The following is a 14605-nucleotide window of genomic DNA, read 5'->3' as shown; positions in this document are numbered from 1 at the left end:
TGGAGTCGGCCCTTACACAGGCCTCAGAGCAGACCAGATCAGACTTTACTCCCAGCACTGCGGCCTCCGTGCGGAGCATGCCACCAGCACCGGCCTCAGTCCGGCACCGATCCCCATCCCTGGTACCAGCTAAAAAGCAAAGAGAGGCTGGGAGGAGACGTTCTCTTATACCCCGTAAAGGGGAGGAGAGGGCCGGAGGAGAGCAAAGATCCATGAGGGACAGCTCTTCGCCATCTGGATGGAGGTCAGGCTCCAACTTCGGAGCGGCAGAGGCACTCAGCACCTGGTAGTGCTGTCCATGCTTGAGGCTTTTCAGGCTGCAAAGGACATTCTGTGCCTGTTGGTGCTACCTACACTGGTCACAGAGGTGCCCTGTTCAAGGACTAAACGTACCTTGGGACCCTTTAAACGGTCCCCATCAGTGCAGCACTGCTCCTCTCTGTAGGGGGTGCACTGTCAGCGCTCACCTGAGCAGCGCCACCAGACGAGGGTCGGCTTGCCTGCCAGAGTTCCCAGGGTCTGTCCCCGGGCTCCAGGCAGCGTTCTTTGTGCTCGAGGCGGTGATAGCCAGTGGGCTAGCACAGAGGCGCAGCACGAGACTCCAGAGCCCTGGTGCTGGGAGCCCCCGAGCCCGTCTCCCAGCTCACAGCACCGCTCCGGAGAGTCAAGATGCTGGTCCCTGGAGCCCTGTCACCGCTCGCTGGACTGCTGGTGCAGTTCACTGCAAGCGCATCAATGGTCTCAGACACGTCGCTCTACTCACTCACCTTCCCGCTCAGCAGAGCGACGTTGCTTGCTAAGTGTAAGGCTTTGATCGCTGGGTACCATTGCTGATCAATCGAATGCTGTCACCGGGATCATGGCACCGAGAGCCATCGCCCTTGTACAGGTCCTCAGCGGAGGTCCAGGGCCAGAGCCGACGGGATAGGGATAGACAGGCAGCCTTGGCACCATTCTGGTTCCCCAGACATGTGTCCCCCCTCCTTGGGCTCTGACAGCGAGGAGGAGATTATCCCCGCTGGCCAGGGTCACCCATCAGAGGCACTGGCATTCCCTGCTGGGCCATCGGTGGCAGCATGGGCCCTCTGGAATCCCTGGTGATTTCCTCAACCATTGTAGGGGCATAGGTTGGCTTTGGTGGCATCTGACAAATGGTCGGCGACGGTCTCCAGCCCACCACCTGATTCGGACGCGGAATCAGAGCGGGCTCCCCAGGATCAGCCAGTCTGTGCTGAGGCTCCCATGGCAGAAGTGGCGGAGTTGGCAGACCTGCCTGTACCTGCCTCCTTGTCCTCTTTGCCTGATGAGGTGATAGCGGGGGCTCTCTCACCCAGTTCCCCAGGACTATGCCAGGGCTCACCAGGAGCTCCTGAAGAGGGTCGCCTCAAACCTGGGGCTGGAAGCAGAGGAGCTGGCAGAGCTCTTGGACTCCCTATTTGATGTATGGGGTGCTGCAGCCACCGCCAGCGTGGCATTGCCGTTGCACGAGGGAGTGGTGAAAATCACTAAGGCCCTGTGGTAGATGCCCTCCTCCCTGCACCCACATCTTCAAGCGGGCAGAGTGAAAATTCTGCGTCCCCACTGCTTCAAGCTCACTGGTTGTGTCGGCAGCCAATGAGCACGACAGACGGGGTCAACCGAGATTGACGCCTAAGAACAAGGAGGCAAAGAGGTTCGATCTCTTTGGTAGAAAAATTTATTCTACATCGAGCTAAGTGTGGCCAACCATCAGGCCTTGCGTGGCTGTTATGACTTAGAATTTGGCCATGGACTGCCAAATATTACAGACTCACTGCCAGAGAAACCCAGGAAGGAATTCCTGGCTATCCTCGATGAGGGTAGGGCAGTGGCCAGGGCAGCCCTCCAAGCGGCATCAGATACGGCAGACTCTGCGGCCTGAACCATGGCCTCAGCCATTTTGATGAGGCAGGCGTCCTTGGTTGCAGTCATCAGGCCTTTCGACGGAGGTTCAACAGTCCATCCAGGATCTCCCGTTCGATGGCCTGGCACTGGTTTCCGAGCAAACAGACAATAAATTGTAAGGCCTGAAAGACTCGAGGGCTACCTTGTGCACCCTGGCCCTGTACGTACCGGGGCCAGCGAGGAAGCGATTTAAGCTGCCACAGACCAATGGTTTAGGAGCCAACACTGGTCAGAGCTCTTTGTAAAAAGGGAAAGGGCTACAAGTGCCGGGAAGGCCACCATCTGGCATCCTCTGCTCACTCGAGCTCCACCTGTAACCAACCGAGTGGGAAGCAGGCATTTTGAGGGTAAACTCAAGGGTGACCTTCCAGTCTGTGTCCTGGATCCTGCTCCCCTGTTTTCCAACCGCCTCTTCCCCTTCCTTCCTGCCTGGGCCTCTAACATCTGACGGGTGGGTCCTCAGCACAGTAGCAGGGGGATAGAAAAACTGGAGAGTATTTCTCCTTTTCCCCTGCCCCTGTCCTCCTTCAAGGACTCTTCTTGCAAGCATCTGCTTGCTCAAGAGGTGCAGAGCCTTCTGGGAGTGGGAGACATGGAAAAAGTCCTGCTACATTTAAGGGGCAAGGGGTTTTACTCCTGCTATTTTTTTAATCCCAAAGACCAAAGGGAGTCTATGGCCCATCCTCGACCTGCAGAGCCTCAACAAGAATCTCAAGAAGTGGAAGTTTCACATGGTCTCCTTGGCCTCCATCATTCCTTCCCTCGATCCGTGAGACTGGTATGCTGCCCTCGATTTGAAAGACACTTACTTTCACATATCAATATTTCATGATCAGACGGTTCCTACGTTTCATATTTGGGGACCGTCCACTACCAGTTTGCAATGCTCCCTTTTGGTCTAGAAACAGCGTCAAGAGTGTTTATGAAATGTATGTCTGTGGTGGCAGCCTACTTCAGGCGTCGGGGTATCCAGATTTGCCCATACCTTGACTGGCTCATCAAGGGCTGGTCCAGGTCCAGTGCAGCGTCGAGACGCTGCAAGCTGCTTGTCAAGCTCTGGTCCTTCTGGTAGAGTCTAATGGCTAGAGTTTTTATTGGGGCGGTACTCGACTCTACCCAAGCCAGAGCATTTCTGCCAGAGGCCAGGTTCAAGGCAGTGTGACATCTAATTGCCAGCATCACTGCACATCTGCTCACCACGGCCCGGGTCTGTCTTAGACTATTGGGTGACATGGAATGTAGCCTGATTTGGGGTGTGTTAGTGTTGATTTAATGTATCCACTTAATTTAATAATTTAATTTTGTTTAATTATTAATTAATCACATATATTAATTAGTATGGGTTTTGGCTCGCCAATTTGTTTGATCAGAAGATAAAGTTCGTCCTGAATCAGGCTTCAGAGTTTATAAAAAGGACCTTCGGGGGTATGACCGGAAGCTTACACTGAAACAGATATAGTCATAAAGACCTTGTATTAAAATCAATGAAATAGTAAGCAAATGGTAAAACAGGATTACAGAGTTACAAGTATCACAGTTCTTTAAGAGATATGTATATATGTATGTAGTAATACACTTTTGGTTAATACTCACTTTGTTTTAATAACCTGGTATTGGAAAATAAGGGACAATGCCTTTGGTTTTCACACTTGGCAGAGGAAGCTAAATGCAGAGCTGTTTACTCTCTTTACTTAGCTTTATAAATCTTAAACTGAAATAAACGCAAGCTTAGCCTAGTTACCTTAAACTTAAAATTTGAAAAGAAATAAAGTACGGCCTATTGATAGTTAATAGCCGTCGTAGATGGGTAGCATCGCTACATTGTTGAAGGTGGAGGCAATGAAGGGTAGACAGGAGTAGATAGGTGGGTAGATCGCCTCCCTAATGGCGAGCTGCCTCGCCTTTTTATAGGGCATTGGTCGGAAATCCTTCCTCTTATGCCCAAATTTCATCCTTCCTCCACAGAAATGTTAGGGTACATTTACCTCATAGGCTAATATGTATGTGCATATGGATGACAGGTAAGTACACATTTGTGGTATACTTGTTACATTTGTGGGCACTTTGAAAAATCCCCTTTTGCCATCCTTTATTGTTATTGGTTTAGGCAAAAGGTCTCTAGGCATCTGCGTGGGTGTTTTCTCTATTTTTACTTTTCTGGGTGAGGGTCCCAAAATGTGCTAATTTTCCCTTCGCTTCACATACAGGATTTTGGCCTGTTAGGCCTCTTGCATTACAGCCAAACTTATTTTTAATATAAATCTATAAGCCTATTCCATCAAATACTCAAATTTATAAGAAAGATATATTTATACAGACCAGCAGATTAATCCTTAGGGCTACAGGAAGCATGCACATATGTTGTCCGCCATGCGAGACTCAGGCCGCACGCCCTTCAGATGTGGCTAGTAGCAGTCTACTCTCTGGCCAGACATCACCTGGACAAAAGTCATCACGGTCCCTCATAGAATATCAGGGTTGGAAGGGACCTAAGGAAGTCATCTAGTCCAACCCCCTGCTCAAAGCAGGACCAGTCCCCAACTAAATCATCCCAGCCAGGGCTTTGTCAAGCCTGACCTTAAAAACTTCTAAGGAAGGCGATTCCACCACCTCCCTAGGTAACCCATTCCAGTGCTTCACCACCCTCCCAGTGAAATTTTTTTCCTAATATCCAACCTAAACCTCCCCCACTCCAACTTGAGACCATTACTCCTCATTCTGTCATCTGGTACCACTGAGAACAGTTTAGATCCATCCTCTTTGGAACCCCCTTTTAGGTAGTTGAAAGCAGCTATCAGATCCCCCTTATTCTTCTCTTCTGCAGACAAAACAATCCAGGTTCCCTCAGCCTCTCCTCATAAGTCATGTCATACCTCTGAGGGTACTTACCTCTCTGCAGTGGTGGACTGATCCGAGGTTGGTGTTGTAAGGAGTGCCATTCGAGAGTCCACGACCCACGGTCTCCCTGATATCTGATGCGTCCGACCTTGGTTGGGGAGCACATCTCGGTACGCTGCAAACTCGAGAGTTATGATCTTGAGAGGCACTTGCGTTACATATAAACATCAGGAAGCTCCGGGTCATCCAGCTAGCCTGTGGTGTTTTCTTTCCCCAGCTGTCCGATCGGGTAGTGCAGGTGTTGATGAACAACATGACCTCAATGTTCTATGTCAACAGGCAGGCGGAAGCATGCTCATCGGCTCTCTGCCAGGATGCCCTCCACCTGTGGGACTTTTGCATTCAGCATGCGATCCACGTGGAAGCCTCGCATCTCCCCGGTGTCCAAAACATGCTGGCAGATCACCTCAGCAGGTCCTTCTCTCACCATGAGTGGTCACTCCACTTGGAGGTAATCAGGGCGCTCTTCCAGAAGTGGGGGGCTCCCTGAGTGGACCTGTTTGCCACCAGATTGAACAGAAAGTGTCGTCAGACCTTGAATCCAAGGCCTTGGCAGAGGCCCCCTTTCCGATGCTTTTCTCCAGGGAGACCTGATGTATGCCTTCCCACCAAATCCACTTATCAGCAAAGTCTTCTCAAAAACCAAGAGGGACAACGCATGAGTCATTATGATCATCCCGGTGTGACCTTGCCAGCATTGGTTTGGCATGCTCATGGCCCCATGGCTACTGCCCAGCCACCCGGACCTACTCTCGCAGGATCATGGTCAGCTCCTGAACCCAAACCTCACATCTCTCCACCTCACAACTTGGATTCTGTGTGAATCCGGAGGAACAGGCCTGCTCTAGTCAGGTACATCCGGTTCTCTTGGAAAGCAGAAAGCCCTCCACCAGAGCGACTTACCTGGCAAAGTGGAAGCATTTTTTTCCTGCTGAGTGTCTGAGTGCAACATCTCCCCTACCGAGTTGTCTGTGTAGTCCATCCTGGATTATCTGCTTCACTTAAAGCACCAGGACCTTGCCCTGTTTTCAATTAAGGTGCACTTGGCAGCCATATCGGCCTTCCATCCTCGTGTCCAGGGTAAAGTGGTATTCTTGCATGAGATGTCCTTCAGGTTCCTGAAGGGCCTTGAACGGCTCTTTTTGCCGATCCGGGACCTGGTCTCTCAATGGGACCTCAACCTAGTCCTCTCCAGGCTCACGGGTTCCCTCTTTGAGCCCATGGCTGCTTCTTCCCTTTCCCATCTGTCGTGGAAGGTTGCATTCCTTGTAGCGATTATCTCGGCAAGGCGTGTATCCGAGAGCAAAGCCCTTACTTTGGAGCCACCGTACACAGTATTCTACAAAGACCAGTTCCAGCTGCAGCCCCATCCAGCTTTCCTGCCTAAAATGGTGTCGCATTTCCATGTCAACCAGGATATCTTCCTCCTGGTGTTCTGTCTGAAGCCTCACTCTACCAATGAGGAGAGGCAACTGCATGCTCTGGATGTTCGGCAGGCCCTGGCGTTCTATCTGGAGCATACCAAGCCCTTCCACAGATCAACCCAGCTCTTTATCGTTTCAGCTGAAAGGATGAAGGGCCTTCCAGTGTCCTCTCAGAGGATTTCGAATGGATCACCACCTGCATCCATACTTGTAACGAGTTGGTGCAGGCTGTGCCTCCACTGATAGTGAAGGCTTAGTCGACTAGGGCTCAGGTGTCTTTGGCTGCCTTCCTGGCACATGTCCCTATCCAGGACACCTGCAGGGCTGCGATGTGGTCTTCAGTACACACATTCACAACACATTACATCATCAGTCAGCAGTCCAGAGACGATGCAGGCTTCGGCAGAGCTGTGTTGCAATCGACACGTCCATGAACTCCTACCCACCTCCGGTGGTACTGCTTGGGAGTCATCTACAATGGAATGGACATGAGCAAGCACGTGAAGAAAAAAGACTGTTACCTTTCGTAACTTTGAGATGTGTTGCTCATATCCATTCCATGACCTGACCTCCTTCCGAACTGTCTGAGATTCCAGCAAGAAGGAACTGAGGATCGGGGGAGCCAGTGGTGCTCCTTATACCGGTGCATATGCACGCCGCTTCAGAGGGCGCTGGAGCTGGTTCCCCTACAGATACCACTGAGGGAAAAACTTCTGGCACTGGTGCATGTGGCGAGCGCACACACACACCTACAATGGAATGGACATGAGCAACACACCTTGAAAAACAACAGTTACTTTTTCATAACTGTCTTTTTTCTCTTGCACCGTCATCAAAAAACAGAATGGAGTGAAAAATGTGCCCCCGGACTCTAGAGTTCACAGTCAGAAATCCTGATCATATTGCACATGACACTGGTTGCCAGCAATGTTCCCTCTTATTTTTTTGTATATGTGTGCGGAATGAATTTTATGTGCACCAATATCGAGGTGATGTGCGCCACCAGTGGAAACAAAAGACCTAGATATAATATATATATTTAAAAAGTTACCATAGGGATAATTACTCCAGACAGGACATTTTAGAAGTCACTACTCAAGGAATTAAATTTTAAACATAAGAGAAATAAAGTTACGAAATGCATACCAAATGCAGACCAGTCAAAAAACTAAAATAACAGCACTTTGAAAGAATAAAATTACAGAGCATATATGTGCATTGCATCAAGTATCAGGGGGTAGCCGTGTTAATCTGTATCTACAAAAACAACAAGGAGTCTAGTGACACCTTAAAGACTAACAGATTTATTTGGGCATAAGCTTTTGTGGGTAAAAACCTCACTTCTTTGGATGCATCTGTAGAAGTGAGGTTTTTACCCACGAAAGCTTATGCCCAAATAAATCTGTTAGTCTTTAAGGTGCCACCAGACTCCTTGTTGTGTTTGTGCATTGCAGGAAGTACTAAGAAGTAACAACACAAGTATGTATTGGGAGGTGAGTGACTGTGTGTATGTGTGCGCGCGCGGGCTGCTGGGGAAGTGTGACACACTGTGCATTGTCTCTAAGCCGAGAGACACTCAGAAACAGCTCTGTCCTGCTCCTGAGCTGCCCTGTTCTTTCTCCCCTGCTCTGTGAAGATGGGGTACATGAGAGGGGGCCACTGTCCTCCTCTTCCCCCTCCCCCCGCATAGCAAGCAGGAGGGTCCCGGGAGCAGCTGTGTGGGGCTCTACTAATCAAGTGCCCAGTACTTGATTGACTCTCAAGCTGCTGCGCAGCTTAGAGGGAACACTGGTTCCCAGCAAGGAAAACAACTAAACTGAAAACCCCAAAGGATATGACCTGCTTTCTTTGAAAATAGGCACTGAATTTTTCAAGACTTAACTGAAATCTGTCATTAGGAAGTAGAGCATAGTGGAGGAATGAGGTTTGTTTATTAGTAGTTCAGCTAATACGTTTGTTCCCTCGGATGTCTGTTTTAGTTCTGGAATTACTTACATCTTTGATGCTTATCTTCACTAGGTGAAAGTTTTGTTTGTGAGAAACTTAGCCACTACAGTGACAGAAGAAATCCTCGAAAAATCCTTCTCAGAATTTGGAAAGCTGGAAAGAGTGAAGAAATTAAAGGATTATGCTTTTGTTCACTTTGAGGATAGAGGTGCGGCGGTAAAGGTAAAACTGGTTTTCTTACCTTTGAATGGCTAAACACTAACTCTTAGCCTTTGGTGAAAAATATATAGGAAGTGTACATTGCAGTATACATTTAATTCTATATAGTGTAGGATCTGTTTGATATTGCTCCTGCTACAGGAAAACTCCAGTAATTTATTCTAATCATTTCAGTAGCTAGAAAGGTTCAACAAGCATTGCTGTTGCAGAAATTCCTTTTTTAAAAGCATTTTCTACTCCAGGGGAATCTTGCACCAAAAATAAAAAATCTGCGCACAATATTTTAAAATTCTGCATATTTTGTTTGTCAAAATAACAATAGAATCACTCCAGTTTAAATTATTTTGGTCATTTATTTCAAAATAGCTGTCAACAAATATGTCCATGATACAGATGGGGGCGGCGGGGAAGGATTCCCCCAGAAGTAGAAAGAGAGAAACCCTTATGATGACCCAGTTCCAGTTGGGGGGCACCCCCTGAACCAAGACGCTTGCACTCCCTCCCTCCCAGAGCCTTTAGTCCCCTAAACTTTTTTACTGTCCTGCTGGGAGATGTGGTATGGTGCGGCCCTGCCCTTCCTCACTCTTTGCCAGAGCTGGGTCTCCCAGTCTGTCTTCCATCCCTGAGTGGATGAGGATCAATCCAGGCAGCCAGAGCATGCAGAGCCTCCATCCCCACAGGGCTGGGCTCACTGCGAGCTAGAGAGCTGGGCTCTGCAGAGTACAATGGCCCCTAATGGCTACCAGCAGCTCTGCATCTCCAATTCTGTGAGGGGAAACAGGAAATTGTGCACAAACATTAATTCTGTGCAAATTCTGTATTGCGCAGGGGCACAGAATTCCCCCAGGAGTAATTTTCTGGCTCTTGTTTGCTGCGTGCTCTCCCATTGACGGAGAGTCAAAAGAAGCCTACTGACTTAATCACTTGAGCCCTTGCTCTGCTACCAGAGTCTGGAGCAATGTGCATGGTGGCTGCAGATTCATTCTTTCATAAGTAGTTTTTGGCAACAGCCTGCTGAACGGGCACTCAACTTTTTACTATTGAGCCAATGCCTGGGGATGAGGATACGGCTTCTCTCCATCAAAGCTCAGCATTTCTCAAATGTGGCCATTGTGCGGCCACCAGGGGTTTTTCCTGAGGCCACGACAGCCTACTGGGCACAGATGGGGGAGGGGGCAAAGCAGCGGCTCCTCCCTGCAGCGCCCAGGGAGAGGGCTCTGGGAGAGGTCTTCAGCACCCCCCCCCCCCCCAATTTCAGCCAAAGGTGGGCTTGAGGGCCCCCCCCCCCTTCCCAGCCCGGCTTCAGCTGTGGGACTCTGGGAACGGGGCTTCAGCAGGGCCAGTCTTACTGGGTTCCCTGGCCAAGAGGCAAGGAGTGGGCTGAGCCTGGGGTGTGAGGCTGTGGAAGGGAGCTCAGGACAATGGGGGGCAGGGAGGAATGGGGCACCCAGGAGGGCGGAGGGAGGCAGCAGGAACCAAGGTTGATGGGTTGAGAGGTGGCTGGGGCACTATAAAATAGAACTGTACGTTTTTATTGACTCTGCAAAAAAAAAATCCCCTACATAAATAAATTGCAATGATTTGTACATGTATATGTACATATTTATTTGCTTTCTCTAAGTTAATTAAGTATTTTAGGAGAATTTGTCAGAGTGGTCACCAGCAAGAGTTGGTGGCTGTACTGAGTCCACCAAAAATTTTGTTGAGAACACCTGTTTAGCTGTATCCTGTAGTTGTTTATACATTGAGAGTCTACTGTTTTAATTAAGCAAAGGGGAGCTCTGTTTTATAGAAATTACTGCCCAGGAGAATTAGTGAAATGACATTAAATCAAGAATAAAATTTGAGCAATTGAGAACGGACGAAATATTTAGTCAGCTTTAAGGGTTTTTTTATAAGTCTACTTCAGTTACTAAGATTTTCTTTCTCCAAAATGTTGGATTCCTCTTTCAAGTAAGGTTTAAGAGATCACAATTAACACTGTCCAAGATCCCCTTAAGTCCGCCCTTTCACAGGGATCCTTTCCCCACGCTCCAGCCAACCCTATAACTTCAGGAAGTTACAACTTGCTCACTTTTTTCTTTTTGGCTGTGGAGGATCCCATGGGTAGCATTTGCCTGGGGATGTCTTATCAGAATGGCCTTCTGCTCCTCTTTTACCATATACCTTTCAGAGGGAGGACCGGACTTTGAAATGTAGTCAGTGTGCACATGTCTGGTCTAGCTGAAGACTACTTTTCTGTGAATAAATGCCTGATGCATGCAAATCAGGTTTTCATAGCTGTTTGTGGTTTTTTTGGTGGGCATGCTGTTCATACCTGTAGTCAAGAACTTGCTTCTGTGCATCTATCTGAAATATGTTTCTTTTTAAAGAAAGTAGGAGTATTGGATCTATGCAGTATACAGTTAAGTTGCTTCTCATTTTTTAGTAAGTTCTAGACTTGGCAAAGATCAGATTTCTTATTGAGGGGCTCTTAAAATTTTTATTTTGTTTTTCACTTTATCATACAAAGACCAGGAGATCAAAACAAATGTTTCAGTGTTAATGATAGAAGGATTTAGAATGGAATTGACATGTCATCCTTATAGCTAGTGTAAGAATGGGAGTGTTGAAGGAAGTTTTTAACTTCCAGTGGCTCAAGTAACCTTCATAACAGATGCAGAAGTTAAAATTTGGGGGTGTTAATTTGTTTGACATATCCTGCAATGTGAAATCCTTGAAAGGATTGATTATATTTTCCCTTCAATTTCAACTGCATCTTTTTTGGCGAACTAGTGAACATTTTTAGAAAGGCGTAACATTTTTCTGATGTTTGGAAGTAAACTTAAATGTGGTGTTTTTCTGACTTTCGTACAGGCCATGAATGAAATGAATGGAAAAGAGATAGAGGGGGAAGAAATTGAAATAGTGTTAGCTAAACCACCAGATAAGAAAAGGAAAGAACGCCAGGCTGCCAGACAAGCCTCCAGAAGCACTGCGTAAGTCTTCACTTCTGCAGTATTGTAATGTACAAATAGCAGAACTTCATGCTGCTACAGAACGTAAGCTAACCAAGGCAGTCCTTCCCCAGTCCATATATTGTTAAATTTAAGCAGAAGGTAATGGTGGTTTAGGAGACTCTTACAAGACAAATTAATGCATGTTTCTTTTTTTATTAGGTATGAAGACTATTATTACTACCCTCCACCTCGTATGCCACCTCCTATTAGAGGCAGAGGTCGTGGAGGGAGAGGTGGATATGGCTATCCCCCAGATTACTATGGCTATGAAGATTATTATGATGATTATTATGGTTACGACTATCATGACTACCGTGGTGGCTATGAAGATCCCTATTATGGCTATGATGATGGCTATGCTATAAGAGGAAGAGGAGGAGGAAGGGGTGGGAGAGGTGCTCCACCACCACCTAGGGGGCGGGGAGCACCACCACCAAGAGGTAGAGCTGGCTATTCACAGAGGGGGGCACCCATGGGACCACCAAGAGGAGCCAGGGGTGGGAGAGGGGGTCCTGCACAGCAGCAGAGAGGACGTGGTGCTCGTGGAGCCAGGGGCAACCGTGGGGGCAACGTAGGAGGCAAGAGAAAGGCAGATGGGTACAACCAACCTGATTCCAAGCGCCGCCAGACCAACAACCAGCAGAACTGGGGCTCCCAACCCATCGCTCAGCAGCCGCTCCAGCAAGGTGGTGACTATGCCGGTAACTATGGTTACAATAATGACAACCAGGAATTTTATCAGGATACTTATGGGCAACAGTGGAAGTAGACAAGTGAGGAGGGCTTGAGAATGATATTGGCAACGTAGAATTGGCTATAGCTCTACATCCTTTAAAAAAAAAAAATTAATTGGCTTAATGTTTCATCTTTCAGTAGCAATTGGCTGCCATTTGTATTGGGCTGAAATCACTCTATTGTGTATATATTCGAGTCTTTTATTTTCCTTTTTCATAAACGCACTTGGACATTATTGGGCTTGCAGAATTCCCAAACTCCATTTGGGGTTTCAGTGCTTTTATTGTTTTAGGTTTCATTTTAGCAGTTTAAAAGCAGGATGGGCACACTGTTCAATCATGATTTTGCAGAACCTCTGGTTTTGGACAGTTTCCTTTTTCGGATTTTGGGTAGACTACATAGGAGTATGCTGTACATAAAAGTAAAAGCTAGTGCTTTGTCTTAGTAGTTTTAAGAAATTAAAACAAAAAAATTAAGATTTCTTGTATTGAAAATAACATGATTGTATGTTTTGCATTCCTAGAAGTAGGTTAACTGTGTTTTTAAATTGTTATTACTTCACACCTTTTTGAAAATCTGCCCTACAAAATTTGTTTGGCTTAAACGTCAAAGCCGTGGCAATTTGTTCCTTGATGTGATTGTATTTCCAATTTCTTGTTCATGTAAGATTTCAATAAAACTCAAAAATCTATTCAAAACATTACCTATTTCAAATTCAATTGTGTCCTAAAACATTATTTCATTGGTAATTCTTGGAAGAAACATTGTTTTCAAAGTATAACTGCCTATGTGAGTGATCAAATTCATTCAAATTTTTTGTGCTTTCCAACATGTAGCATTGTGGACATCAGACTGAAAGCTAGGCGAAATTACAAATAGTCCAAAGGGGGCACTGTTATTTAATTGGTGTTCTATAACCTAATCACATCTAGTTCTGATACTTACTGCTTTGCTTTTTAAAAGGGTTCAAATGCATCTGAATGTTCTTGCAGAGCTTGTTAACAGTTATTAATTATAATTATCTCGTATGGAGAAGGAATTTGGAGACTGCAATTTGTTAGCCCCTGTTCCTGTCTGTTAATATTATGTATTGTTGGGGCCTCTAGCAGCCCCCACATAGGTATCTGTCCTTATTGTACTATGTGGTGTACAAACATATAGGAAGAGAGTCTCTGTCCCAAGAATCTTAGTTTAGGTCAAATGGTTAAATTTGTTTGTGCTAGTGTTTATGACAAGGTTGAGACTTGTAAGTTAAAGTGCTGTGGCAATATAGACTGAGTTGGCTACAGACAACACAAACATGTTCTCTACGTTCTGCTTAATTCCGTCATTGGCATTTCGATGATCTGCCATGATGAACAATTTGCCTTAGAATTCTCATGCCTTTTAATAAAGGCGTAAATTTAAAAAAATACTAGTCACCATCTTTCTGGGTGATTACTAGCTATGTGTTTTGGAGTATTTTGTTGCTTTTATTGACTTCTACCTTTGACAATCCTGGAGGTCTTTTTGACTGCCAAGTCATGAAATTAGTTTTCTCGGTATCTTTTGGGCTATGCTGTACCCCAGTGAACACTTGCTTTTCAAGAAAGAAAAACAAAAGGATTAAAACTTATGTTACAAGGAAAAAATATCATTTCTGGACCTGCTGAATGTCCATATTAACCCTCTCCCTCAGATATGTTGATCAAACTATATTACAATACTCTAAACACACAAATTGTTGGGGACATTAAACTTCAGTAGGCACATGTTCCCTTTGCCTCTCGGTGCTGTTTGGTGTCTTTCATAACAATTGTATTAGATCAGAATGTAGAGACTATTTCTTCCCCCACATTCCGTTTTGTTTTTGTGAGTCTGGTAGACATTTGCATGAGTTTTATGGCTTCTGACTTGACCGAACTGGAGTGAGAAAATGTATACCTGCTTCTCAAAATGAGTTTTCCCTTTGTGTTCATGTACTAACTTAAAGGGTACAGATCCAATAAAAACATCAGCCATACAACAGTCCATAAAGCACTTTTTTAACTTGCATTCTAGTCACGGTATGCCAGTTTATAAAAAACAAACAAACACAAAAACAAAAAAAACCTGCCTTAAATCATTGGGCCAAATCTTGTAGTCCTTATTCCTGACTCAAGCAGTGAAGTCAGTGGGACTATGGCCTATGTAAGGGTTGCAGGTTTACGCTTATAGTGACTTTCTGGCTTGTAATTCTATTAATACAAGAAGCATACATCTTACCCTCTTCTATCAGAGTCTGACTTTTTAGTAGTTAAAGTAATTGTCATGAAAAGATGTATCTCTTTTTGGTAACCAGACAAAATCCCACAGTCCCAAATAGTATTTTCATTTTAGTAAATTATAAAGATGGGGGGAGGAAATCTGGTATAGATAAACTGGAGTCAAATTTAAGTACTGCCTTCCCTCCCTGGAAGGAACAGAACTTTTACTTAATGC

The 14605-nt window shown here is 46.0% G+C and overlaps 1 protein-coding gene across 5 annotated transcripts in view; it reads left to right on the top strand.

Moving 5' to 3' along the window:
- The window catches only part of HNRNPR (heterogeneous nuclear ribonucleoprotein R), a 60129-nt gene extending 47284 nt beyond the window's left edge, over nucleotides 1-12845 (top strand). For all 5 annotated transcript variants that reach the window (XM_005313560.5, XM_005313559.5, XM_065577216.1 and 2 more), the window contains 3 exons: nucleotides 8265-8414; nucleotides 11268-11389; nucleotides 11570-12845. In XM_005313560.5, the coding sequence (XP_005313617.1) occupies nucleotides 8265-8414; nucleotides 11268-11389; nucleotides 11570-12179 (882 nt within the window). In that variant the 3' untranslated portion in view covers nucleotides 12180-12845. The remainder of the gene's footprint in view (nucleotides 1-8264; nucleotides 8415-11267; nucleotides 11390-11569) is intronic.
- The last annotated feature ends 1760 nt before the right edge of the window (nucleotides 12846-14605 follow it).

The sequence above is a fragment of the Chrysemys picta genome, chromosome 23 (assembly GCF_011386835.1).
Source record: "Chrysemys picta bellii isolate R12L10 chromosome 23, ASM1138683v2, whole genome shotgun sequence".
NCBI classification, from domain to species: domain Eukaryota; kingdom Metazoa; phylum Chordata; order Testudines; family Emydidae; genus Chrysemys; species Chrysemys picta.
Note: the sequence above shows the minus strand (reverse complement) of the source record. Positions and strands in the feature narration are given on the sequence as shown.